The following is a 27118-nucleotide window of genomic DNA, read 5'->3' on the forward strand; positions in this document are numbered from 1 at the left end:
CGGGCTGGGGGGCACAATGCCCGCTGGTCACTCAAGGCCTTGTCCGATTGGCACACCAGGGGGCTGACCAGGCCCTCTAGTTGGGGGGGGCCACTGTCCCTGGTGCTGAAGGAGGCGCAGCCGCCCACCTCCCCCAACTGTGCCTGGTGCCCAGCTGGAAAGGTGAATTCACAGAAACTTTAGCCAGGAGGACTCCCCCAAGCTACACTGACCACTGGAGACCTCTCCACCATAGTACAAGGTGTGGGGAAGTGGTAGAAAGAGTCAAAACAGTTTAGCACCGGGGGGCAGTAAGCAGGTGCAAAGCTGAGGGTAGGGGGCACACTTGGCGGCCAACCACGCTGCTGGGCACTCTGGTCTGGGGGTCCTCAAGGTTCCCTGAGCTGCACCTGCGGTACCGTGAGTAGGATTCCCAGGCATCTCAGTCTCCACTCGCCCCCTCGTCCCCTCCGCGGGAGGGAGGCTGTGTCCCGCGCTCCCTCGGTCCAGCTCTGCCCTGTGTGTCCCCCAACTATCAGGGACGTCCTATCTTTCCCCTTCTGCCTGTCCCCTTCTGCCTCGTCCCCTCCGCGGGAGGGGGGCTGTGTCCCGCGCTCCCTCGGTCCAGCTCTGCCCTGTGTGTCCCCCAACTATCAGGGACGTCCTATCTTTCCCCTTCTGCCTGTCCCTGGGCTGTCTTCCAAAGAGTCTCTGGTTCAATACTGGACATTGTGGAATTTCAGAGGTCCAGTCCATACACCCCTGCCAGACTCCCCATCACTGGTAGAGCTAGTTTTACTTCAAAACAATTACAATTTTTTCAAATATCGGATTTCTTTATTTTTAAAATGTGCACATTATAGTTTACTTAAATACAAAATGTTTATTTTTCTTGCAGGTAAGAAATTTCACTGACATTTCCATGTCAATTAGCTTCTTTTTCATCAAAATCCTTCCATTAAAAATAAATATTTAAATTACTGAACTATCATATTTATCAGTCTCAATACTTACAACTTTAGAAAACGGAACTTAACCCTTGCCTTAAGGCAGCGTCCAGCTCTGAGCAGCGACGGGACACAGTGCCGCGGCCACCCTGACCTGCCGCCCCTCAACCTGCAATATTATCAGGAACCCTGAACACCAATGTCACCCCTCACTGGGTTCCGTCAAGCACACAAGACCGTCCACTCACAGCACCATCCCAGTTCCCACTGTTGAAAAAACATACTTTAGGGAAGAAAACGACATTTAGCACAAACCAAAGGCAGTTTAATTAATGGTTCTGAGTATATCCCTTTGGGCTGTGTGTAAATTGGCCCAGTTTTCAAGTTGAAAAGAAACAACAGGTGTCTTCAGTAACCCAGGCACACAACTCAGCCACAAAGACAAGCCCGTGGCTTTTAAAACACAAAGGCTTCCAGGGGTTAAAAAGTGTCCAACATAAGAAAGCTCTCGGCAGAGAAGTGGAACGTCCCCTGCCCGGAGGCCTGCAGGCCACACTTCCCACTGAAGGGGACCACGAAGCGAACGGCAGCTGTTTGAGGAGTCGGCCACCCTCCTCCCCAAACTGTCAGGCGGCCAGGGTGCTCACTAAACACAGGAACTGGGGCGCAGAACAGGCAGGAGGCACTGTGACAACCATCACAGTCACACACACACACTCACTCACACTCAAAGGAAATGTTCCCTGCCATAGCTGTTTCTGTTTACATTTTCAGAGGCAAATTTACTTTTCAACTTTTTGGGTTTTACAAATAATGTGTTAAAACCATTCAACATTAGACAATTAAGTCATCAAAGCCTGGGGGCCTGTGGTGAAAGAGCTCCAGGAAAATGAAGCTTGGCTGAGACCACAGTCTGCCCCGCTGGGGTCGCCATCTCCCTCTCACGGAGCGCGGGGCTCTCGCAGGGATTTGTACATGCTGGGGGATGAGCACACAGGATCAGGGTGCCTTCGGAGACCCCGCAGAGCACCCCCTGCCACAGTGAGGCTCAGCACTCCGGGGCTGCCCGGTGGACACAGACTAAGATGCCCTTACAGCCTCGTGTCACCAGGCTGACAAACAAGACAGCGCCTCCGAAGGGCCCGCCTCCGCTCCATACCCCCGACGGCTCGGGGGCTTCCCTTCCCTGGTCCTGAGCTGCCATGGCGCCCCAGAGAAACCACCGAGCTGAGAGGCACAAATGCAGGGAACCGCTGAGAACCACCGGCTTCATGGAGCTGCGGAGGGGCGGCGTGCGGCAGGCCCCAGCGGCGAGGGGGGAAGGGTGTGGGTTTTTCTGACTCCCAGAGCAGGGCTCTGCAGTTGAGGAGCTCGAGGTGGAAGCGGGTAGAAAGTTCTGTTCCCGGGGCTTGGCCACTCACTTGTTTTCAGACCCAAAATAGTGAAAACAGAGTCTTTTTGCCCTAGGATCTGTAGGGGACAGCGTCTGGGCCACGCGGGCAGGTGGGGCCCCCGGGTCCGGAGTGCGGACAGCGTCCCTGATCTGAAGAGTATGGCTGCGGCTCCGTGGTCTCGCCGCCTCCTACACGGATGGGTGGTGGTGCTTGACTTTCCACCGCTTGGAGCGCACGCGGAAGAAGAAGTACATGACCATGAGGAAGAGGGACGAGGCCACGTAGAGCGCCACGCAGAGGCTCATGTCCAGGCTGGAGAAGCCCATCCCCAGGAAGGCCGAGGCCGCTTCGGCACCCCGGCGGCCCTCGCCCCCCGCCCGGCTCCCGAGCGGCAGGGCCAGGCCCGGCTGTGACCTCTCGGACAGGCGAGGCTGGGAGGGCAGCAGGCTGGGCGGACGCAGGCTCTCGGCACCGTGGTCTGCGGGGGGCTGCTCTGGGGGAGCCCGGCTGCCCTCCTGCTTTTCGCCCGGGGCCGGGGCGCCTTCGCCGGGGCCCCCCAGGTCCGCGGAGTGCGTGTCCACGAGGTTGTCCCTGCTGTAGTGCTGCTTCAGGAACAGCAGCACCTGGCCTTCGTTCCAGGTCCCCAGGCCCTTGATCTCCTCGTGGCAGGCTGGGCAGAGGTCTGGGCTGGGCCATGGGACCTTTGGGAACTTGGGGTCCTCACTCGGATGGCCTGGAGGAGGAAGGCCGTGGTAAAGAGACCTTCCGGCCGCCTGCACCCACCCCGGGGGCCCCCCCCATCTCCCCCGCCCTCACGACCACCCGCCTCCCTGAAGCATCCGCAGCACAGGGAAGTGTCCTCACGTGGGCACCGCCCATCCCTTGGCCAGACCCTGCCCCAAACACTCAGAAGGGGCCGGGCGAGTCCCCAGCTCAGCACCCTTGACCCTGGCCCCTGCCCCAGGCGCGGTCCTCCCTTTCCTAAGGTGCTCCCACCAGTACAAAGACCACCAAGAGGACCCTCTCCTACACTTTCCCTCCTGCTCCCTCGCTCAGCACACCGTCCGGTGCGCAAGGGCAGAGCGCGGCCTGGGCCGCCAGCGGTCACTGGGAAGCGAGACCTGGAGGCAGAGTGGTGCGGCCCCTGCGTGCACAGCCACGCTCCTGAGCAGCTGGTTCTTCTTCACTCGCAATGCGGTGACGGCCCTGGACCCCGGGGCTCCCACGGGCCCGGGGAACAGCAAGTGTGGCCCCTTGGGCTCCCGGGACTCCCTGACCTGGCCGGGCATGCCCTGCCACCCAGAAGAGCTGCTGCAAGCACACATAAAGGAGCCACTTCGTTAGTGGGGTGCCTGCCTCTGGACAGGCTGCGCTGGGCAGGAGCCACAGGGCCATGCGGACCTCACAGCCCGGCTGCTCCCCTCTGGGGTCTGGACACACCTCGAGACGAAGGGGAGCTGCTAGAGAGTGTCCCACAGAACTGCACAGACCTCAACCCAGACGTGGGACAGAGGGGCTGGGGGACACGCAGAGTCACAGGACCGACACCACCTCAGGCTCCCTTCACGCAGCTTCATGCACGGTGCCTGCACAGGGCAGCCTGGCTTGGGTCTCACCAGCTGCTCCAGGGCTGAGCACTGCCACGATGGGGTCGCCACGAGGCCCCTGTGAGGGCGAGGGGGCGGTGGCCGGGGCAGGAGGGCTCTGACGCCCTGGACGTGGAGCCGTCGGAACCAGGGCCGCAGCAGACGGGCCTCCACCTGCAGCCTCCACGACTCCCACATGACCGGACCCGCAGCCCTCGGCTCCACGTCCAGAAAAACCAATTTTCTTTAGTGCTTTAGTTGTAATATGTTTTTATAATACCGTGGATTAAATAAAAACCAACAGTTTAGTGGCATTTTCTATTCATCTCTATTAAGACTTATTTCTCGGCGGATTATTTTTAAGCCTAATTTTAATCTGCCAGTGATTTAGGAACAGTTTGAGTTACTTAACTCTGAGAAAATACGTGCGCCCCAGTTTTTCTTCAAACAAAACCACTCTGAGGGGTTTGGTCTAAGACCTGAGAGCAGGTTTTAATGACACTAAAATTCCTTATTGAAAATGAATTGTATTCCAAGTCTTCCACTGTCGTGTTTACTCAGGGGCCTAGTGGGCTCCTCAGGGGAAGGGCACTCCCACGTCCACGCAGCTGGGAGCCCTGCAGTGCGAGAACGTCTGGAAAGCCAGGGACGGGAGCTGGGAATGGCCGTGGCCTACCAGCCACTGGCCAAGGTCACTAAGAAACTGACACCTGATCTGGACAGACGACCCGGCCGTGAGCCCCGTGGGCAGGCAGCCTGGCAGCGCGGGGTGAAGCTCAGGCACGCCGCCGCCACCCACACTCAGGCCCTGCACAGGCTCAGGCCACCCAGTGACTTCTGCTCACCTGCCAAGCGGCTGTTGACCAGGTTATGCTTCTTCCAAAGCCAGAGAATCGCTTGGTCCGGGGTTTTCACAGAATCTATCGATTCTTTAGCCATTTCCTCAAAATGCTCGCCGCATTCCTTACACCCAAAGAAGACATGGACGTACCTCCTGATGGTCTGCAGCACAGCCTGCGGGTCGTCTTCGAGACCTGCGGAGGGACCAAGGCGCCCAACGGTGTCCACCAGCACTGCAGGGTCTGTGGAGCCATCAGGGGAGCTGGGGACGAGTGAGTGTCTGACGCGGGCCACGGGCCAGCCCCCAGGGAGAAACCGGCTCCTTCCCGGGTGCCCATGGCCACCAGAAGCTGGCTGCTCACTCCCCCGACACTGCGCCAAACGTGCACACCCCACAGGCAGGTGGCTGCCCGTGTCCAGCTGCTGGACCTGCTCCAAGGCCTGTGCTGGTCCCCAGGCAACGAGCCAGAGGTCTGGAGCGGCCAGGTCCACCAGGATCCCCAGCCCCAAGACCAGCCCAGAGGCCAGGGTCTACACCCTGTGTGCCGTCTCTCCTGCCCTACAAGCAACCCCAAAGGCTGGGGCCAGGGCTGTGGTGGCTACTCATTGCTTTGAAATCCTCGCTCACTGCAGGCCCGAGTGTGGATATGGCCCCAGGAAGTGCCAGCGGGCACGACGCCAGCCCTGTACTGTGTCTTTCCTGGGCGGGTCAGCGGTGGGCTGGTGTAGGTCTGCCCTCTTTCACACAGGCCAAGCCTCTTGGTGCGAGGAAACCCTCTGGTATCTACCAACCACACAGACGGTATTCACCCCTGTGCCTGCGTAAAGGCCCTGGGGATGGGGGGCACCCTGTCTGAAGAAAGCAACCCCCCGACAGCAGGGCACAGCATGCACTGTGCTGAGTGGACGAGCCCTGAGGAGCCTCCTGGTGGGGGGCGGGGGGGGGGCGCAGGAGGGACCAGAGTCCTGTCCAGACAACTAATGCAGGGGATTGAGTGTCCACACAAGAGACCAGTGAGATTAAAACAGATTAGATGTCAGCATTAAAAGAAAGGCAGCAAAATAACTGGGGGGAAAAAAAGACACGGTTACAGAGACTGAATCCGTCTTAACAGCAGGCCCTCAAGAGCCGTCTCTCCCCACGGCTGGTAGGGGCCGGGGAGCCAGCCCTGCCAGGAGAGGCCCCAGAGGCATCAGCCTGGCAGGTCCTGCGCGTGTCCCTCAGAGAAGGCCCCAAGCAGCACGCGGCCACCGCCTGGCACCCCGTGTTTCCGAGGGCAGCGGGGGCGCCTGCGCGCGCCGAGGACTCGCTGTGGCCGGGCTGCGCTCCCAGCCGCGGCCCTGGGCTGACATCTGCCTTGCCCGACGGGTAATCCTCCCCCCCTCGTCCCCGCCAAACCTCTGCACACTCGGGCCGCCCTAATCTTTAAAGTGGACAAGAACCATAAACCCTACCTGGGGCGGATTAGAGGCGCGGCAGGCTTTTTAGTCGATGGGGTTTAAGCGTGCAATAAGGAGAGGAAAAACCTTCCAAGACATAATCCGGGTCTCAGTCTGACCCAATTCTTTCAGCGTGAGACAGACTCCTCGGATATCGCCTCCATTTACGCCGACCCAGGGGACGGACGCCCCAGGTCTCTCAGACTGTGCGCCTGTACCCCTGTAGCCCTCAGGCCGGGAGCATCGGCCCTGCAGTATGTTTACAGAGGGTCCTAGTCGCTGACCTCCCTCTTCGGTCACCACCGCCGTGTCCTCTGCGGAATGCCCCCCATCAACTCGAGGTCCGGTCAGCGGAGGCTCCAGGGCCCCGGCTGGCGCCCGCCTGCAGTGCTGAACCTCTGAGCTCACCTACTGTTTGGAGCCTGAGGTTTCTACTGGACGCACCGGACACGCTCCTCTGTGAGATTCTCAAGAGAGGCTGTGGTTTAAAGCACCTCCCCACCACTAGCCCCGAGGAGTGGAGATCCAGCGCCCCCTGGAAGTGGGGAGGGGCAGGGACACTTTGCGAGGCCACGGGCCCCCTTGCTGTGTCCCTGACAGGTGGGCTGTGTCCCCCACCCGCCCCCCAGCCTGGGCTGGGAGAGACGTGTCTGAGCCACAGGCTGGGCCCCCGGGGCCCCAGCTCCCAAGTCTAGAGCAGTCCGCCCCCCCCCCCGCTAAGCGAGCCCACCGGTGAGTCAAGCCCCAGAGCCTGGAGCAAAAACCTGGTGGTGGTTGCAAGCCACAGCATTTGGGGTCTGTTTGTTACACAGCAAAAGGTAACTCTAAAATAATGTTACAAATTTACTGGAAAGAATATTGAACCATGTGGGTCCAAAGACTCCACTCTGACTCAAAACAGATGTCAGTGAACCTGATGACTGAAGAACGAAACTACAAGATAAGCAGATATCCCCAGGGCCCCGCGTCGACTGTGGCGCGCACACCACCCAGTCCAGAGAGGATCCAAAAACCCAACACGGGTTTAGTGTTCTGAAGGATGCAGCGTGGCCCCACTTCCTGCCGCCCCATCTGCGTCACCCCTGCCCCTCGTGGGCCTGGGAGCTTACGTCTAATGAACCAACACGGCAGAGGTGACGGACACGCCAACAAGGGCGCCGAGACAGCCGCCACCCATGCAGGGCGCGAGGGTGGGGAGGACATCTCGTCCCCCGCCAGCCCTCAAGAACCCCAGCCCTGGCTGGCACTCTGCCCTCAGGCTCTGGGGGACCCGAGGCTGAAGGCCCTGGTCAGGGCACACCTGAGCATACGGAGTGTGCACTGCTCCAGGCGACTTGTTGTAAACAAGATACCAGACACCTCTCCAAACGGGTCTCATGTTCCTTAAAGCAAAAAAAAAAGAGGCGCCGACACCGAGAGGCACCGTGAGAGTCACAGCCGTGGGTCAGCCAGGCCCCGGCCGCCAGGGCAGAGGGTGGGGCCGTACGTGGGTGCCTCCGGCGCTGGGGCAGGGGCTGAGCAGGGTCCTGAGAAGACGCACGCCTCCGCCCTCCTCGGCACAGACCTGGGCGCCCAAGGGCCTGTCACCCTTTGCAGGCAGCACGGCGCCCGCGCAGGTGGCCCGGGGGGCTGCTCACCTGTGCCGTCCAGCGCCTTCGGGTGGGTCCCGGCTCCGACAGTCAGAGTGTGAAACAGTTTCCAGAGAGAACACGAGTAGCCCCTGAGCCCCGGTCGGCTTCCTTGACATCCAACCCACTTTATGTGATTAGTGAGAAATATCCCAGAAATCTGGGCAGAGAGGGGTATGGAGAGAAGGAGAGATACTGAATTATTAAAATTTACAATAGCTGGTGACCGTCGCGTCTCAACTGCGTGGTGGTTACATAGGGAGCATCTGTCTGAAAACTTCATCAACTACAAGTACGGTTAAATTCAGGAACAAATGGGAGAAAAAAGTCTCTATTTTACTAACGGAGTTCTCAGAACATGGAGCCGTGGCCCGTTCTTTCGTCTTTGGGAGAAGGGAGGCGTCCACCTGGGCAGCGATGAGCCGGCACGAGCAGGCATGCAGGACGCCCACCCCTAGTGGGCATGCAGGACGCCCACCCCTCTCCTTCAGGACGGAGTCAGTGGTGATGAGACTTATAGAAGGACGCCCACCCCTAGTGGGCATGCAGGACGCCCACCCCTCTCCTTCAGGACGGAATCAGTGGTGATGAGATTTATAGAAGATGAGTCATAATACAGGGATTCAACTGTCAGACAATTCTCAGCCAGAACAAACAGGATCTTCACTTAATGAGCAGCAAGCTGAGGGCCTGAGACTGTAACAGCCCAGGAGGTGGGCAGCAAAAAGCCCCTCAGGCCCTGCAGGCGACACGCAGGCCTGGCCCTGGGGCCGTGATCCTGCTCTCAGCCACCTTCTGGTCCCTCGGCCTGGGGCCCATGCAGGGGAGGCCAAGGCCAAAAACTGGCACCTGTCAGACCCCAGGGAGCCTGCAGCCTGGGCCTGTGGCTGCAGAGGCCAGGCCTGAGACCCGGCCAGTAGCCTGGCCGGCTCGGCAGCTCAACCAGGGCATCCATGCTGGACACGTTGTCTTTATTTACTAATTTTTCAGGTGTAAGATCTAGATGAGTTTACTAAAAATTAAAAAAGAAACCCTAGTGCTACCTCCCTGCGGAAACCCCCCATTGCCTCAGTCAGCTGACCCAGATCCCGGCCTAGGGAGTGATGGGAGGTTGTCGTGGAAAGCGGGGACAGGGGGGCGGCGAGGGGCTCCAAGGGCAGACCTCCCTCTGCGAAGGGGCCGCCTCACCCGCATCTTGTTGTTGACCAGGTCGAGCACGGCGTCGTAGGGGATCCTGTCCAGCGGAAGGCTGGCCAGCCACTCCTGCAGCATCTCCAGCAGCTTCCTGACTGGCGGGCGTCCGGGGAACAGCTGGGCAGGAAGGATCACGCTCAGGGACTGTTCAGGCAGCACCCCCCACGGCAGGCACGGCCTCCCGGGGGCCGAGACCAGACCTCCCCCGACCCGACCCACCGGCTGGAGGAAGAAGTGACTCTGCTCCATCCGGCTGCCGTGGAGACCCTGGGTGGGGGTCTCTCCATAGCACAGACGAGGCGGCCTGGGTGGCTGCAGCTTCCCCTCCTGCAGCTCCGCCGCTGCCCTCATGCCCGACAACAGGCCCACAGCCACCCAGGGCCTCGTTCATCACTCTGCCAAGGGCTCTGGGGGCCTCTCCGAAGTCACTGCCGACCTGCTCAGTCCGCGTGCCTCAGCATATTTACACCCTGCTCTCCTCACTCCCTGCCACCCCCCCACCGGCTCTGCCCGCGTGATTGAAGAGGTGTGCACACTCGAGGCTTCTGTGCAAACAAGTGCCACCCGCTGCTCAGCTGCGCATGGGCACTCAGGCCACGCTGGCGGCACCACGGTGCCGGGGAAGCCTCGAGCAAGGAGCCCGCGGCGGTCCTGTAAGGAGCTTCGATTAGTTGCTGCCAACTACACGTGCAAATTAAGGGCTGACGCCATCCTAACGACGGTGCTGGGACCAAAAGGTTGAGCGGAAACAGCACATTTTCAGCTCCACAAAGTCTGGGTTTTTCCTCAGTCAGTTACAGAGCATCAGTATCAACTGACCAGCATTTCGAGTTTAAGTAAACTTCAGAAAAGTTGTCAAGAATGAGCTATGCCGATCTGACTTACAGGCCACGCGTGCCCTCCAGCCTGACACCAGCCAAGACAAGGACAAAGAACTCGAGTCGTGTGCAGAGCGAGACCCCGTCCTGACGCACTAACAGCTGGCCAGCCAACGGGGCACCTTCTCAAAGGAGGGAGAACAGTGAGAGAGCTCTGACCTCCGAGGTCATCGTGGGGGGAGAACTGTCTCAACAGTTTCCATTTGTTCGTCCGAAACACACCATGCAGCTTTCTATTCCCTTAAAAGTAAGTTCTATCTCTTTAATTTTTTAAACGATCTTACTAAGTAAACTGACCGGCGGAAGTACTGATTGAGTTACTGTGTCAGTGGGGCTCCCCAGGTGGCGCTCGTGGTAAAGAATCTACCTGCCAGTGCAGGAGACATAAGAGACACGAGTTCGATCCCTGGGTTGGGAAGATCCCCTGGAGCAGGGCATGGCAACCCACCCCAGTATCTTGCCTGGAGAATCCCATGGACAGGGGAGCCCGGCGGGCTACGGTCCATGGGGTCATAGAATGGGACACGACTGAGCACGCATGCGTGCCCATTTCAGGGGTCGTACACTTGGCAAGAGGAATCGTTTCAAAGTAAACCCCCTTATCTCTCAGGTAATAATAACCAGTAACTCAGATCCTGTCCAATCACGTCAGAGGCTATGGAGGGTGGCCTCCGGAAGCAGATTCCTCCCAAGGCAGTGCAGGATCAAAGGTGACCAACAGGTGGGGGTGGCCCAAGGGCTGGGGTGCTCTCAGAGGTCGGAGAGCTGAGGGCCACAGCCAGGGCTGCTGGGCCAGCGGAACAGGGTGCAGATCCATCCGGGGGCAAGGATGCCCGCCTGCCTGAACCTCTGCCCACAGACTGCGAGCCCGGACTCTTAGCTCGGGAGTTCAGAGTTCTCAGCAGGAAACAGACGCCGCCCGACAGCTCCTCACCTCTAGACCCGAGCAAACACAAAGCCACCCCCTGCCCCACCTACTACTAACAGTGAGCACACCAACCTGGCCCACCCCCAGGGCCCAACCAATGCACCGGCCACAGGTCTCCTCCCTACAAGCCCGCCACCCTCCGTCTCCACCGACCCTCAGACACACAGGCCTCCCGCCCACTCCCTGCTGCCCGCCCACTCACCACTGGCCTGGCTTGCACCCCCTTTAGATCACACCGAGCCACACTCCCGCACAGTCCCCTCCTCTCTGCTCCACACGCCCCCACCCAGCACGCGTCTCCAGCACCCTACACAGGGACTCCACGTGGGCAGGAATTTTCGTCCCTGCCACGTCCCCACCACAGCAGGTGCTTGCCAACCTGCGTCTGGACAAGCAGAGGACGGCCCAGGCACGCCTGGCTCCCGCAGCCGGGGGGCCCCCACCCCAGGTCAGACGCCCACGCACCTTGGCCAGGACGGTGATGAAGTCCCTGAGCGTCTTCAGCTCGGCGCCGGCCAGGGACCTGTGGGCGGCGAGCTCCACCCTCAGCAGGTGGTGCAGCCCCGACTCCAGGTCCGCCGTGTACAGCTTTGACCTGGGAGTAAGCGCTACCAGGTCAGGGGAACCCACCTCTCTCTCCACAGAAACCCCCTCTGTTCCTGACCCTGACCCCAGAGGGACGCCACCAGGACACCCCACCAGGGAGACAACGGGGAGAATCCCCAAGAGGCCAGCAGGCGGGTGGTGGGCTTCTGAACGAGCCACCCAGAGGAGCCCTGGGCCCGGACCCCCACCCCTGGCCGCTCTCGCAGCTTCCTGGGGAAGAACACTCGCCTGTCAAAGTCCCTCCAGACCACGGCTTCCGAGCTCTCTTCTTTGCTCGGCCTCCCAGGCAGGGAACCTGGTTTCTTCCTCACTCCCGGCAGTGACCTCAGGTAAGAGGAGAAAAACGACCGGAGGGGCTTCCCACTGCAAGAGGCGGGCAGGGCGTGGGCTCAAGCGGCTCCAGGGCCTGGCCCATTGGGAGGCGCCTGAGGGCGAGAGGGTCAGAGCGGCAACCCTCCCCAAGGGCGATGTGGACCACCCAGAGCAGTCATTCTCTGAGCGTTTACTGCAGGTATTTGAGGCAGGAGTGCGGGCAGAATGGTGACAAAGCCCAGGCCTCGGGGAGCTGGCCCCCCATCTGAGAACATAAGACAAATACACACACAGCACCGACTCACAGGGGTAAAAAGCACTAGGATTCATTTCTGTTCGGTGGGGAGGTTAAGATGGCCCGGACAGCTGCTGTGAGCATCTGCCAGGATCAGTTTTGTCCACACTTGTGGTCTTGGACCTCAGACCCTCTGCCCGCAGGCTGCCAGCTCTGCTCGGGGTGTCTGGGGTCTGGTAGCGAGGGGCCCCCCGGGCACTGCGGTGTAGCCCCTCCGCTGTGGGTGGGGGTAGGGGCGGGGTCACTGGAGGACTCCACCCTCCCGAGGTGGCTCAGGGGTCACCCGAAGGGTCCAGAGCCTGTTTTCATTCCCGAAGAGAAGGCGCAGCAGCTATCGCTGAAAACACCGTCTTTTCATGCTGAGGTTAGAGACACTGTCAATGTAAAACAACTGTTTTTCCTTGAAACGAGATGGCAGTGTATTCAGGGGTATATTCAGGGGAGCTGGTTGCCCAGCTCTGCGAGCCCAGGGGCTCAAGCACGACCCCAGAGACGCCCTTGCTTACCCTGAATTCCATCGTTTTTTAGAAAATACCAGACACCCAAGGAACCATGCGTGCCTGAGGCTCCTGGGTAGGGTGCCCTCGGTGCCCCGGCAAACTTCTCGGCAGGGGAGGCCCCGTCCACATGTGGTGACTCACCAAGAGCTCCGTGGACGCAGGTGGGGCTGGCCCTGGCCACTGGCTGCGGCTGGGGCCCGGCAGGCAGCTCAGGTTCCAGGAGGCACCCCTCTCCCACCCGTGATGCCCTCCCAGCCTTGACTCACCTCGCTTCCTTTCCAGCCGAGCTGGTCTCACAGCGCACGGGCCCCATTGCAGAGGCCAGAGGCATCCTGCTGCCTCTGTGTGGCTCACAAGGCGAGCGCCACGTGTGGGGCCAGAGCCGGTCCCCCCGCTTTCTATTCTGGAGACCAGTCCCCCCAGACCAGTGAGTGCCCACACGGTGGGGGAGGGCGGCAGACGCTACTTACACAGTGACTGACCCGTGCGACCCGTTCGGGTGCATCAGGTAACACGAGGGGAGGGATGGCACGCCGAGCTTCTGCAGGAAGGCTGCGGAGCCCAGCGCCCGCTTCACCTCGATGCTCTCATACGGAATCAAGTCCAAGATCACCTGGGCGACGAGATGGTACGTTACCTTCTCGGTGGACGGCGGGGCCCGCAGGAAACGTGCGTGCCTTCTTACAGAGACTAAAAACAGTCCCTCCGCCGTCTCCTCCCTACGGCAGGCCACACCGACGCCCCCGGGGCTGCAAGGGCAGCAACAACAGCAGCCTTGCGGACCCTCAGAGGGGTCAGAGCTGTGCTCCCCACACACCTTCCAAAGCGCACCCTGTCAGACAGGGCCGGTCACCCCCAGGCGACTGGGGGCCATGCCCCAGCCTCCAGCTTCCCCTCCACCACAGGGCCTGCGGTGGGAGGCTGACAGCACCCCCTTCCTGGTCAGCCAGCTGAAGGGCACTGGATCTGGCAAAAAGTTGCGAGTCCAGAATACAGCAGCAAGTCTGGACCATAACGCCTATGCGACAGGGAACACCCTCAGGGATGACGTGTGTCCTGGGGACCAGGCCTGCCGGGAGCCCACCTGGCCCCCAGAGGAGAAGGCGGCACGTGGCAGCTGCTTCTGTCTCCCCTGGGAGGCAGCCCCCAACCCCGTCCCAACCGTCTTCTCTGTAAACGAGTCTTCTCTAGTGAGTTTGCTGAGTAGCACACAGGACAATTCTGAGAATTAATGAGCGCAGAACACACGCTACAAGGGCTGAGGCCGAAGTTGTCACTGTCACGGGAATCCGACCGCAGCGCCGATAGTACCTCGCGTCCAACGTAGGAGCTGTCGTCTTCCAACAGGACGGCCACGTACCGGTCGCCTCGCTTGTTCATGAGAGAAAGGACGTCACTGGGCCTTTTAAGAGGAACAGAGCCTTTTAGTGCCTTCAAGGCCAACACACACCAGTGCCCACATCACTTAACGCAAGTCTCTACTTTACAAAATTAAATTCAACTTGAAACGTGCCGCCTTCTCCACAGAAGCACGCACCTAATGGGGTCCAAGGACGGGCAGGCGGGGGGCCGCTCTCCGTCCGTGTGGTTCTGCAGGAAGTTGATCATGGTCCGCCTCACTGTCTGCAGTTCTCGGTCGGGCCCTGCGGGGAGGCCCCCCAGTCACGGGCAAGTCGGCCATGCTGAGCGCCCACCCCAGCCCACTCAGGGCCCTGAGGGCGCGAGGCACCCTCAGTGGAGTCACGCGCCAGACCACCTCACGGCGACCAGCGTGGGAACTGGTGAGCTCTGGAGCCCCCGGTGTGGAGACAGGCCACAGGCATGTGTCCATCCACAGCGAGTTCAGAGGCCGCACGACCTCCCCGTGGGCTCCGGGGCGGGGGAGGGGGCTCAGCCACAAAAATTCACCGGGGTGCCCTTGTGATGCGTGCGCTTTTCCAAACTTGTTTTCAAAAAAGCTTACTTAAAAAAAATTTAACTACTGTATTTGGCAAAAGCAAACATTCTTGCTGAAACTGTGGCTGTTGAACCCTCTGGGGAAGAAAGGACTGACAGCGTCAAGGCGAACCTGCCGAAGCAGCGGAGGGCAGGCCCGCCCAGGCCCTCGTCTCGCTTTGACAGACGCGGGCGTCTAGGAGAGTAAAAGACGTGTGTGTCCTTACCTTTAAAATTTTCTCCAGTTGTAAACTCCTTTGTAAACGCTTTAAAATACTAAGGGAAAAAACAACAACAACAACAAGTAAGAAACAGCCTTGCCCGGCCTCCGTGTAAACGTCTGATCTTCAAGCAACAAAACGGCCATCGTCTCTGAGAACTTCAGTCTAACTGCTCCAGGAACTGACGCTGACTGATGATGAAACTCCGCTTCTATGGGCCTCTGTGCAAGGCAGGGTTTCTTCCAGACTCACGAGGGCTGCCGAGTACCAACCAGCCCCAGGCACACAGGGGTTCTGCCCCAACAGGGCTGGGACCCCCGCGGCCAGCACTGCCCCCACAGGCTGTCGGCCAGCCAGTGCACAGACTCCTGGGGAAGAGTCCAGGCTCTGCGACAGGGGTCTTCCAGGAGAGAAAAAGCATTTTACGTCAAAATTAAAAACCTTCTTCATTAGAAGACTCAGTGAAGACAACGGAGAAAGTGACAGCTGGGGTGATGACACCCAGCTGTGACACCCTCTCACAGCTGGACAAAGGGGTGTGAGGAAGACACACAGGGCTTGTACCCCAGCCCGGAGAACACAGGCGGAAGAGCGGAAGACGGGCAGAGGACCCAACAGAGGTCACCCCCGGCCCCGTCAGCACCGCACTCCAGGGCTGGGCCCCTGCGGTCACCGAGCTGCCGGGACGTGGGGACGCGGGGCCCCAGCCACACCCAGCATGTGGGAGTCCCAGCAGCATCCTGTTAGGTGGGGAGGGGCCCGAAGTGCGAACGCAGCACAGCACCCTGGGGGTAAAGCCGAGACAAAACAGGCGAACCCAACAGGAAGGCGCTGAGGGAGCCCAAGCCTGGACCCGCGCTGCAGGGGAGGGCGACTCAGGGAGCAGGGCCCGGCCAGGGACGGACACACCAGGTCACCAGGTCAGCAGGGCAGGGAGAAGCAGCTGGCGCTGTGCGACAGGGCGCGGGTTCAGGGCTGAGAGGGAGGGGGCCCCGAGCTTCCCAGAGGTCACCTCCGCAGGCGCGGCTTCTCTCCTCGGATGCGCCGCAGTGAGGCGAGTGACCACACACACACAGGACCGCGCACACACTCATGCACACACACGCACGCACAAAGGCACAGGTGCACACACCTGCGCACACACACACAGAGCTGGGTGCACCGCTCGGGTTCCAGTCGCCCCCTAGTGGGAGAGATGGGGACAGGCTTGTCTGCAGGGCAGGCAAGGCTACAAGCACAGCCGGCACCCAGACCCCTCCCCTCCCCCCCGCAGGGCGCCTGCAGCCCCGCCTCACTCGGGCATAGGCTCTCAGGGCAGCTCCCAGGCTCCCCGGCTGCGGGCCTCGCTCCCCTCCCCTCGCTGGGTGTGAGCAGGTGCCGTGTGCACAGTCCCAGTGTGACCCTGCAATCCAACGGGGTACAGCGAGAGGGGACCCCCTGCACACAGAAGCCCTTGAGTTGGAAGACGCCCGCCCCAAGCCCCCAGGCCGTGAGTGGCAACTCAGAGCAGCCAGCGTGGAGGGGCGGCGCTTACCCGGAAGGTGGGGTAGAAGTGGATGTCGTAGGCGCGGCACACCTCCTGGTTCTTCTCCTCCGCACAGTCCAGGGCAGCGACGCGGATGGCGGCTGCCCAGTCTGAAAAGCAAGAGCGAGACTGTCAGCGGGGCCCCGTCCTGGCGAGGACCGGGGGAGCTGAGCCCTGGAGACCCCAAGGCGCGGCTCACACGGGCGAGGGCAAGGACGGGGCTCACGCCTTCAGTCGCCAGCTTCAACATCCCCAGCTGAGGGTCTCTCTTTGGAAGACCTGCTCCCTTCTCTGGGACAGTAAGAGTCCCAAACCTTTCTTGGCTCCTCGGCAGGCTTGGGGACAGCCGACAGGGGAAGCAGGAGGGCTGGCGGTCAGGCACACACACAGAGGAGCAGAGAGGTGCCCAAGCAGGACCGGCCCAAGGGGACGGGCCAGCACGAGCCCCGCTCGCCTCCGCCTGCAGTCAGGTGACTTCTGAGGGGCAACTTGCGACTGTCTGTCCCTGAGCTGTGGTGAGTTCTGACAGACACCACCAGTCTAAACCAGTCATCTGGCTATAAGTCATGGCAAATGAGTTTTCTCTGAGTGCTGCTGAAGCCTGAGACTTCAGAGGTTACATTAAAGACAGGCCTGGAAGGAGAGAGGACAGCATCACTAAGGACTGCAGACATGAAGGCTTGGACACATCGGCAACTCAGTAATTGCTTTCATTCCACCTAATGTTACACTTAGGCTTAAAAATACATGCCTTCTTCCTCTTATTTGTAAAAAGTGTTTACTGATATTAACATAAAGCAAAAGATCAAGTGGAAAAAAAACACAAAAAACACAAAGCTCCATTTTTCACAATCAATGACAGAACAGCGCTCCACTTAAGTGGCCTCAGCGAAGCCGGTTCATCTTGAAGGCATTTGAAAGGATGGAAAAAATCACAGAGCCCTCCTGAATCACAGGTCACGTCCTTCTGGAATCTCAAATTACAAGGAACTAAGGAAGAACAGTTAACACTCCCGTCCCACCAGTGAGGCCGGAGCACAGACACGGCAGGACGCACGGTCAGGGGTCGCTGTGTTTGCTGGCGCCGCTCCCCACCCAGTGGCGGACCGTGAGCAGGGAGCCCCGTCCTCTCAGCTCGTCCAACCATGAGCAGGGAGCCTTGTCCTCTCAGCTCGTCGGCCTGTCCATCCAGCCAGAGCGTCTCACTTCTGCGACCTCCTCCCGGCTCACACACACAGGGATTCAAGGCTTACTGAGAATTTCCATGACAAGCTTTTGCTCCATCTTAAAAAATAAAGTGCTCCAGGGCAGAGAGAGAGGAGACGGAGCATGGCCCCAGGAGCTGGCCCTGTGCACACGCGGAGCGAGGCCCAGACAGACAGAGGCAGGAGAACCGCTCAGAGTCGCTCACCAGGGCGCTGTTTTCACGGTGGGACTTGACCCTGCGTTTTCGTTTTTCTTAACAAGCATGCGCCACTTATAAAATGAAGAAAAATGTGGAACCTAGAGGTACTTGTGGGGAGAATGTGTTCCGCGTCTGTGCACCATGGGACCCGGGTCCTGCTCCAAGTTTGTACCTCCCCGGATTCCGGGGGCAGAAGGCCACAGACAGTGCCCAGCGGGGCTGCAGGGAGAGGAGGCCCCAGGCCCAGGCACTGCCCTCCTGGCTCCAGAGGGGCTCTGGCTTCACATGGGGCCCTAGTTCAACAGCCCTGTGACCGTGAAGGAGAACTGCAGAGAACCGCAGGCTCCAGGGGCTTGCCCTGCCGTCCCAGGCTCGGCCTGCAGGCCTGCATGGGAGTGATCACGACCTCCAAACTGCCCCCAGGGGCCCAGCCCCCACCCCAGCTCCCCGGCCAGAGACTCCCCATGGTCAGCTGGTGACAGCATCCCCACGACGACGTGCCCCGCTCTCAGCACAGGACAGACCCCTCGGGTGGACACTCCACTGGCCTGTGCTCGGCTGTCTTCTTCAAGATCACGAGGCCACCCCAGACAGGCGCCCCTCCTGAAAAGCAACCTACCCCCATGCCCAGGCCTCCTCCTGGAGCAAGGAGGGGCTCCAGCGACAGCCCGGCTCCAGGAACCGCCGGGTCCTGGCCACAGATGCCCTGGGCAGAGAAGCAGAGATGGAGCGAAGCTTGGTACCAGCTTGCTTTTCCAGCCTCCCAAGCTCCTTCAAGTATCCCAGACACCCAGTAGGTGGGCCCTGCCCTTCAAAATAGGGTACACCTGCCAGTGGCTTCAAAAATAAAGACCTTGGCTTTCCCCAGGTTTTTAACCACCTGCTTATGCCCAGGGTAACAGTGAAAAGTTGCGGTGTTACCTGAAGCAGCAGCAGTGCCCCAGGATCAGTCCGACTGCGTGAAATGCTCTGTGTTTAAGAAAAACTTACGCTGGACTAATCTTTCCTGGGACACCTCTACTAAATGAAACACTTCGTAAATTCACAAGCGTGAGGATTCCCTGCACTGAGCTCTTCCTAAGTCAGCATCAGGGTGCAATTTTCAAACGGCCAAGAGCATGACTCATCACTGCAGAAGGAGAAGGAGTCACACACGCCTTCGACCTGCTTACTGACGGACCCGGCTGGGGTGAGAGGGGACCCAGCCCATGGCCAGCAGGATCACCCCTCCAGGGCAGAGCTGGCCGATGCCAGAGGGCAAGAAGCCCTCGGGTTCCCTTTCCCACTGGACAGAAGCAATCTGCGTCCATCCCCAGTGAGGTCTGTGAGTTCACAGCAGCCTGGGTCTGAGCCCCTAACTAACGGTCATGAAGTGAAAGTCAAACACAGGCCCAGCCCTGGGGACTCAACCTCGGGGAGCCTGGGGAGCCTGGGGAGCAGGCCCGTGTGATACCGAGAGGACGCGAGTCCCACCTCGGCTCAAGTTTCAAACGTGTCCTAACAGGAGCACGCAGAAGAAAACGAGCCTCCCTGGGCAGTGACCGGCCAGGGGCAGTCATGGCAGTGCCCTGGAAACCAGCGTGACTGTGAGGCTAGAGCCGGGCTGCCGCGTCCCTGGAGGCCAGACGGCTCGGGGTCAGCCTGGCCCCGACCATCGACCCCAGGGTGCAAGCCACTTGGAAGGCCGTCCCTCCTGTTCACCAGCTGACACCAGCTTCTGAATGGCCGATGGCCCCACACCCCTCAAAGCCCGTCCGTCCCCTGAAGCAAGGGGGGGTGCTTCCCCAGCACCCCCACTGGCCAGTGAGTCTCTGGGCTTCAGTCCCGCAGGGAGCAGCCGGGGACTCTCCACCGAGAGACCAGGCCGAGGAGCCTCTGCTGGAGGCCGCTCCTCCCGCAGCTCGCGCAGCCATTGGGGCTGGGCCCTCCACGTGGCCGGCCCCTCGCTCAGCGGCCCTGCCTGGTGCCAACCCCAGCGTCCTGCTCACCTTCCTAGGACCTGCCCCCACGTCCACCTGTTCACGCTGCTGGCGCCACTGCGCCTTGTCTGTCGTCCCCTCTGAAGGACAGGGTCCACGCTGTCCAGCGGGTTCCGAGATGCACACGGGTCGCCACACGCCGGTGGGGACAGGACAGCCCCTGCCGGGCCGAGGACGCTGGGGTCCACACGTGCGCCCCATCGAGGCGGCGACCCGGGGCAAGGCCTGGTGCCCGGCCTGCCGACGCCTCACGTGGCCCTTGTCCACCTTTGAAAAAGGCCGCCTGTGCGGGGCGGGAAGGAGGCAGATGAGGGAGATTTCGGTTACGCGGGCACCAACAGCCAGCGCAGGCATCCCAGCAGATGGGCGGCTTTCACGGCAGCACAAAAGGGAGCCGGTCTGTTTTATCAAGGAAAATGCAAACCGTTTCAAAGGGTGAGCTTCAGGGTCTGTGCTCGTTCAGCTGGTACCCTCCCCTCCTCCTGCCTCTCCCACCTGTCGGGCCTTGACACACAAAGGAGAGAAGCCTCTCAACTGAATGCAAATCGCCCGCTTTCAGGACTGGGGCGGCAGCCACCCCCAACTGCCAGTTGGGAGGGCCTCCACAGGGAGCGGCGGTGGGCCCCGGGCCGCTCCTCACTTCCGCTCACAAGCCTGTCCATTTTTAGGATCACAGACTTAAAAAAATACTCGTGAACTAACTAAACATCTCCACACAGCGGACTATGACTGATCTCAAGTTTCCTTGTCAAGTAACTATATTATTTATCTTCACAGGATTAAACTTCCCACCGTTACTTGGCCAAGTTCTAATAGAACGTCTATAGAAATCACACTTATGGTAAAACATCCATCACTTGAAGAAAACGGTTACAGTTCAGATTAATTAACCCCTAGGGGTTCAGAGAATCCCGCCCCTCGCTTCCTTGCAGCCTCCTGGCCCTCTCACCAGGGAGGGCGGTCAGGGTGACGCCGCTTCTGCTCCCACGCTGGCGCCGCTGGAGGGCGCTCTGGCCCCCGCGAGGCCCCTCCAGGCCGAGCACAGGGTTTTTCGGGCAAGCTCCAAGTTCAGGACCACAGGCCTGGGCAGAGACATGCTAAGGAGGGCGCCTTCTCTGCCAGCCCCCAGAGCAGCCTGGAGTCGTGCCCTGGCTCAGCCTCCAGGGGGCAGAGGGCCGCGACTGGGTCCCAGGGCCATTTCATCCCTGCGCTTGCACACGGGTGTGCTTGAGCTAGCACTGTCTGTGGTCCCGCAGGCGTTGTGGCACGCTTGCTGTGAACAGCACCTGTGGGAATGCCGGCCGGCTCTTCGGGCTGGGGTGGGGCCGCGCAGCACAGGCTGCAGGCGGGAACCACTCTGAGATCAGGGTCCCCCGGCCCCCCATGAAGCCAGAGATGTTCGCCACCCGGGCTCCTCTGCTTGGTGTCCCAAGGGGCACACGCTGGCGGTGTCCCTCTGGGTCCGGCTGCAGTGAAGCCTGGGTCTCACAGACAAGTCTCAGTGCGGGGGAGCCCCCATATGGGGGACGTGCCCCCGCCCACCTGCCTCTCCGGGGTCCAGGTGGGGCCCTGCTCCGTCAGCACCTCGCCCGCCTCAGCCCCCCCCCGCTTCTCCCAGCGGACAGGAGCGGCCGTGGGGACCATCAGCTGGTCTAGTTCACGTGCATGAAGCCTGCAGCCAGGCGGACAAGGAAACCAGCTGGTGACAGAGATGGGTGGGAGGCAAGCGGGGGCCTGGCCAGCCCTGCAAACACCACGAGCGCACCATGGGGCTCCGGCACCTGCAGCCCGCCTCTCGACGGCGCGGCCACACCGGTGCTGCCTGCCAGGTCCTGCTTTCCTCTGAGTCTCTCATCAAGAATTCTGGGGTTGGTTTCCCTGGTGGCTCAATGGTCAAGAATGTGCCTGCCTGGAGACACGGGTTTGACCCCTGATCCAGGAAGATCTCACAGGCCGTGGAGCACCTCAGCCCGTGCGCAACTACCGAGCCTGTTCTAGAGCCAGTGAGCCGCACTGCTGAAGCCTGCAGCCTGCACTCTGCAACAAGAGGAGCCACCGCAGTCAGAAGCCCAAACGTCACAACTGGAGAAAAGCCTGCACAGCGGCAAAGATGCGGTGTAGCCAAAAATAAATAAACAAATAAAACTACATTTAAAACAAGAATGATCCTGTTTTAAAAAAAATATTCTGGGGCCAATGACAGAACACCTTCCCCTGTCCCTCCCCAAGAAGGAACAGAGGAGGCATGGGCTGGAACAGACGCCCAGGACCCGGCGGTCCCGATAGGGGCACTTTGTGCCTTGAGAAAGTCTCCGTGGGCATCTCCGAGGCGTCGCTGGGGTGGGCAGCTGCCCGCCCCACCAGGTGTCTCAGTTCTCACCTCAAAAGGAGGTGGCAGAGAGACTGAGCTAACATCACAGCTCCAGGCAAAAGGATTTTCAGGAGCACAGTAGGGTTTTTTATTGTGAAGGACTTCAAAGTGACAGGCCTAAGCCAGATCTATATAAACCCTGGAAGGACATTTGGCTGCACCCACACTACCTCTTTTATTTGTTAAGCCACCTTCACAGAAGGAAAAACAATTATTTTCAAAATCTTAAAATAGTCAGCAAAGAGCTCAAGTTTAATCCAAACCTTTCAGGAAAACAAAGGTGCCCCGATGTTGTGTACAGAGAGGCCCCGCCAAGGGGAGGGGCCCCGGCCCCCTGCAGACCCCTGCCCACTCTGAGCAAGTGGAGGAGGCCACTCAGGAGGTGCTGGGGGGGTGGGGTAGGGGGCAGCAGGGGAAGCAGGCACTCCTCCTGCTCAGTGACCAGCCCACACCCCTGGCAACCTCAAGTCAGGGAGCCGGGGCTGTACTGTAACCAGCCACCTTCCAGAAGCCACGCTGCTGTCGAGACTGGGGGTGGAGGGCAGACTAGCTGAGCGAGCTGGACGCGGTGTTTGAAGGGGGTGGGAAGAGGCATCTGACAGGCCCAGGCCAAGGTCTGCGTGCCCTGGGGGACTCACTGAACCCCCCATTCACAAGAGACTGACTGGGCCTGGAGCAGTGAGAGTGGGAGCAATGACTGCGCTCAGACCGGACCTTGTGGGTGCTGGGCACCCCCGCCCCTGCGGGACAGCCCCTGGCAGAAGCAAGGTGCTGGGCGGAGGGGCTGCGCCAGCCTCCTCAGTGAGGGTGTGGGCAGTTCTTCTCAACATGCTCCTCAGGGACTTCACAGAGACGAGGCATGGGAAGGACCCTGGGTCAGTCAGGTGGGAGCCCAGGATCCGAGTAACAGGCTCCTCTAGCGGAGCGTTCTCGAGTGCCGACAGCCACGGGGGGGTCATTGCACCCCTCGAGCCCCAGGCCCTCTCCTGCAGGTGTCTGGTGCGGTCAGTGGCCCCAAGACAGAGATCCTCCACCTCTGGGGCTTACGCTGACAGGAGGCCAGGCCTCACGCCCAAGAGTTTCTGCCTCCGCCTGCCTGGGCTGGGCCCACAAGGTCCCCAGGTTAGCTCTCTCTGGGGACCTGACGTGGGACATTGCCCACTGCCAAGGCTGCCTCCAGTCAGAGCTGGTGCTCAGGGAGCCCCCGGCAGTCCGGCTCTCAGGACCCCCATCCTCCCCCCGTCCTTGGAGCCACAGCTGTTTTTCACTCTCAGCCACATCTCCTTCGGTCTCAGGCCTGCCCTTCCTGCCTTCACTTGCAGAATGCCCAACTCGGCGTGCGTGCTAAGTTGCTTCAGTCGTGTCTGACTCTGCAATCCTAGGGACCAGAGCCCTCCAAGCTCCTCTGTCCATGGGATTTTCCAGGCAAGAATATTGGAGTAGGCTGTCATGCCCTCTTCCAGGGGATCTTCCCCACCCAGGGACTGAACCCGCGTCTCTTATATCTCCCGCACTGGCAGGCGGGTTCTTTACTGAGAGTGCCACCTGGGAAGCCCCCAACTCTCTTAAAGACAATCTTAGCCATTAGTTTGGCTAATCACACTGCTAGGTAATGGATTTTACTATAAGATTGGCCAAAAAGTACATTTGGGAACATACAGAGAAGCCTGAACGAACTTCTTCAGCAACCAGTAGTTTCCGTTTCAAAAATAACTTTCCTTCTGAGTTGCAGGGACAATTTCCAAGGCTCCTTACATGCTGGTTCAACCATGCAGTGGTTTGCAATATTCAAATCCGATTTACAACTTTTACATTTCACACACTAAGCTGAAAAAAATCAAAATATGCACAAAACAGGTGATGACAGCGTCTTGCCAGAGCAACGAGCATTAAAATTTACGTTATCTGTGTTTCTGCCTCCCGATAACAAAAGAAAACTGAAAAGTCCTCTTATTATTAAAAGTACTTGTTTGATGACAAAGCAAAGGCTTAAAGGACACCTATTATGGAGCAGATCGTCCATTTCATGAAGTCCGTGACTTCAGTTCTGACCAGCGGCGAAGGCTCAAGAAAACACTAGATCAAAGAACAGACACTTTAGAATCAAGAAGTCCCAATACCTTGAGGCAAGAGAAGCCTCTAAAGATAATCACTCACAATCACGTACAAAAGCCCAATTTAGATTTTTTTTTTCCAAGTTTCATTAGGAATCTGTCTAGATATGAGAAAATCCCAACAGGGCTGGCTGTAAAACTGCAGTTCAGGAAGAGAGCCCAGCAATCTGTTACTCTCTTGCCCTCTGAAATATATAATTAGAGGTCAGCTCAGCCTCAGCAAAGTCCTGCCAAACCCTGCTCTTGTTGGGGACAGGCCCCCACTTCAGAGCAATTAGCATTCTCTTCTGAAGCGCTGCCAGCTTGTAGGAAGGCTGCTGCAAAACCCTTAAACGGCTACAACTGTGCAGTTTAGAGCACACCAAGAACTTAGTGGCTGATTAGCAATTCGCACCATGATGAGAAAGTGCCAAGCGTCAATAAAGTGTGGGAACGTGACCAGAAGTTTGGTGGGTGACAGATTGATCCAAGGCTGCGTGTCCACACACAACGAACCAACCAGTGAAATGTGGGAAGGTCTTTTTCTACTTCCACAGAGAAGTCTCCAGCACAGCTGGACCTCTTTGAGTAGCCACCATATATGCTCAGCTCTCCAAACCAGAGGAGAATGAAGAACGACCTACAGGGAAAGGAGCCGGGGACAGGAACAGGGAGCCTCAAAGAACCGGGATTCCAGGCACCAGGGTGGAGTTACTGAGGACGAGATGAACGTCAGGACACAGCTGGGATAAAGACCTGGGGCGGAGGTGGTTACTGAAGCTCTCAGAGACTCAACACGAGGGTCTGGAGGGCTGGGAAGGCCTCTGTGTCCCCAGCTGAGTGAGGGCGGCTGCGGGAGAGGGGTTCTGTCATCCTGACTTGACAACCGACTTCCCAGATCTCCATGGCGGGGGTGGGGGCGGTCATACGAGGGATGAACCCAGGGTGCAGGCCAGCAGCCTCCGAAGCGGGGTGCCTCCAGAGGGCCAGGGGAGAGGGGTCTGAGGGCAGAATCCGGGGGTCGTAGGCGCCAGGCCAGCGGCCGCCGAAGCAGGGTGCCTCCGGAGGGCCAGGGGAGAGGAACTAAAGGAGAGAATCCGGGGGTCGCAGGCGTCAGGCCAGCAGCCAGGGTCGGGCCCCCGCGCCAGGCGCGCCTCACCTCTCACGTCCGCGGCCAGGGCCCGCCAGGTGGGCGCGTAGCCGATGCAGTGGCCGCACCACGAGGAGTAGAACTGCACGAGCCACGCGGCCGAGCTGTTGGCTGTGGCCCCGCGCAAGCTGCCGCTGTCCAGCACCCACACGGCGTTCTCGCCCGCGCGGTACAGCCGCGCCGCGCCGCCCGCGCCCGGCCCTGCCGCCGCCGCCGCCGCCGCCAGCAGCACAAGCAGCGGGGGCAGCCGCGCGGGCCGCGCCGGGGGCGGGTGCCGAGTTCGGGCCGCCGCTTCCGCCACCGGGACTCCTGGGCTGCGCGCTGCCGACGACGCCGTCCCGGCCGCCGCCATGTTGGGAGTGCCGCGCCGCGCCTGACCTTTCACCCTGGCAACCGCCGTCACGAGCGCCGCGCGCGCCGGGCCCCGCCTCCAGCGCCCCGCCTCGCCCCCACCGCCGGCGGCCGGGTCCCGGCCCCGCCTCCCAGGCGCCCCTCTGCCTCGGACCCCGCGCTCCAGGCACTGCCCCGCCCCGCCCCGTCCTCCTGGCCACGCCCTCACCCACGCCCACCGAGACACGACCACGCCCACTCACGTCCCGCCTCCGCGGCAAGGCTCCGCCCCTTTCGCGCCCCGCCCCCACCCTCACGGGCTCCGCAGACACACCCCAACCCGCCCCAGCCCGACTCACCCGGCTCCGGGTTAGGGTCGCCAGATATAGCAAAATGAAGGTATAGGAAGCTCCGTTAAATGTGAATTTCAGATAAGCAGCGAAGTGTTTTTAAGTCTAAATATGTATCATACCTGAAATGCAAATTTAATGGGGCACATTTAGACTAGAAACGCTTCGCTGCTCAACTGAAATTCACGTTTTACTGGGCTTCCTGTGTTATATCTGGCAGCCCTACCTGGGGCTTCGGAGGGTCTGCAACCCTGACTTTGGTTTTTTTAATCTGAGATTTTTGACTCTTAGAATAAAACAGTTGCAAAATTTACTGCACAAACCCCGCGGATGTGTTACAGAGCTAAACTTGAGAACCTTCACGACTGATTGATTGCCCTGCAAACCTACGAAAGAAAGCGTCCTATGATTTGTTTGCTTAATTTAACGCGAGACATGTTTTTTCTATTGCTATTCCTAATTGTTTTGTGCATATCAGATTTTCTCTGAACTGTGTGACCGAAAACAGAATAGAAAGGAAGTGGACCACAGAACGGACATGAGTCAGCATCCATCCTCCGTGGGCCTGGAACTTCAGATTCCCATGTTCCAGGCCGCCTCGTTGTCATAGGGGATCAACAGTTAAATACATACATGATACAATTTGAACACAAACTACTTTATAGCCGTGCAGTCACCCCTCTGCTCTTTGCATTGCGGGATGCTGTGTAAGATTTCGTCTGAAAAGGGTTTTGTTGTTTATGTCTCCAAGGTTACAAAACCCTGGTTAAGGGGATCCAAACCGGAGCCCCCTGGTGCAGGCACGTGTACCCCCTCCCCGTTGCTTCTTCACTAACACTTGCTGGGTCTCTGCTCCAGCCAAGCCCAAGTGTCACTGGGCCAGGAGAGACCCAAAACAAACAAGCCTGTGAGGTGGAGGTAAGTGCTATAGAAAGCAGTAGAGTAGGGTGGGGCTGCTGGGGGTGGGGGGTCAGGAAGTCCTCTGAGAGAGGGAGGCTGTGGGTGAAAGGGGTAAGAAGAGAGGCAAGCAGCCCAGGCAGAGGACTGAGCGTGCAAAGGCCCTGAGGCAGAAAGGGCACGTGTGCTGGAAGGACAGCGAGTGGAGGGGGTCGTGGAGCTGGAGAAGCAGCTGAGAGCAGGACTGTGCAAGGCCTCCCTAGAGGAGGGCCCTGTCCCCGAATGCAAAGGTGGCCAAGGGAGGGTTTTGAGCAGGGTTGTGTGGTTCTGCCCTT

General features: G+C 59.7%; 1 protein-coding gene across 1 annotated transcript; it reads right to left on the reverse strand.

The window, feature by feature from the left end:
* Nucleotides 1–794: 794 nt before the first annotated feature.
* Nucleotides 795–25572, reverse strand: QSOX2 (quiescin sulfhydryl oxidase 2). Its single transcript, XM_081590650.1, has 12 exons — nucleotides 25216–25572; nucleotides 16218–16318; nucleotides 14690–14738; nucleotides 14065–14170; nucleotides 13839–13929; nucleotides 12998–13140; nucleotides 11649–11783; nucleotides 11280–11409; nucleotides 9003–9125; nucleotides 7824–7974; nucleotides 4752–4940; nucleotides 795–3053 (listed from the first exon to the last, which is right to left on the reverse strand). The coding sequence occupies exons 1-12, from the start codon at nucleotides 25556–25558 to the stop codon at nucleotides 2509–2511; spliced, it is 2106 nt and encodes a 701-aa protein (XP_081446776.1). The 5' UTR covers nucleotides 25559–25572; the 3' UTR covers nucleotides 795–2508.
* Between the last annotated feature and the right edge of the window lie 1546 nt (nucleotides 25573–27118).

Source organism: Giraffa tippelskirchi, chromosome 4 (genome assembly GCF_054371585.1).
Source record: "Giraffa tippelskirchi isolate mGirTip1 chromosome 4, T2T-mGirTip1v1.2.pri, whole genome shotgun sequence".
Classification (NCBI taxonomy): Eukaryota; Metazoa; Chordata; class Mammalia; order Artiodactyla; family Giraffidae; genus Giraffa; species Giraffa tippelskirchi.

Bases quoted from the DNA above. Each gene is read 5' to 3' on its own strand.
- QSOX2 (XM_081590650.1), bottom strand. From the start codon at position 25,558: ATGGCGGCGGCCGGGACGGCGTCGTCGGCAGCGCGCAGCCCAGGAGTC. The intron at 13,141-13,838 runs GTACTATCGGCG...CTCGTCGCCCAG, and splicing joins GCTCCTACGTTGGACGCGAG to GTGATCTTGGACTTGATTCC. The intron at 11,410-11,648 runs GCGAGTGTTCTT...GCTTACTCCCAG, and splicing joins GTCTGGAGGGACTTTGACAG to GTCAAAGCTGTACACGGCGG.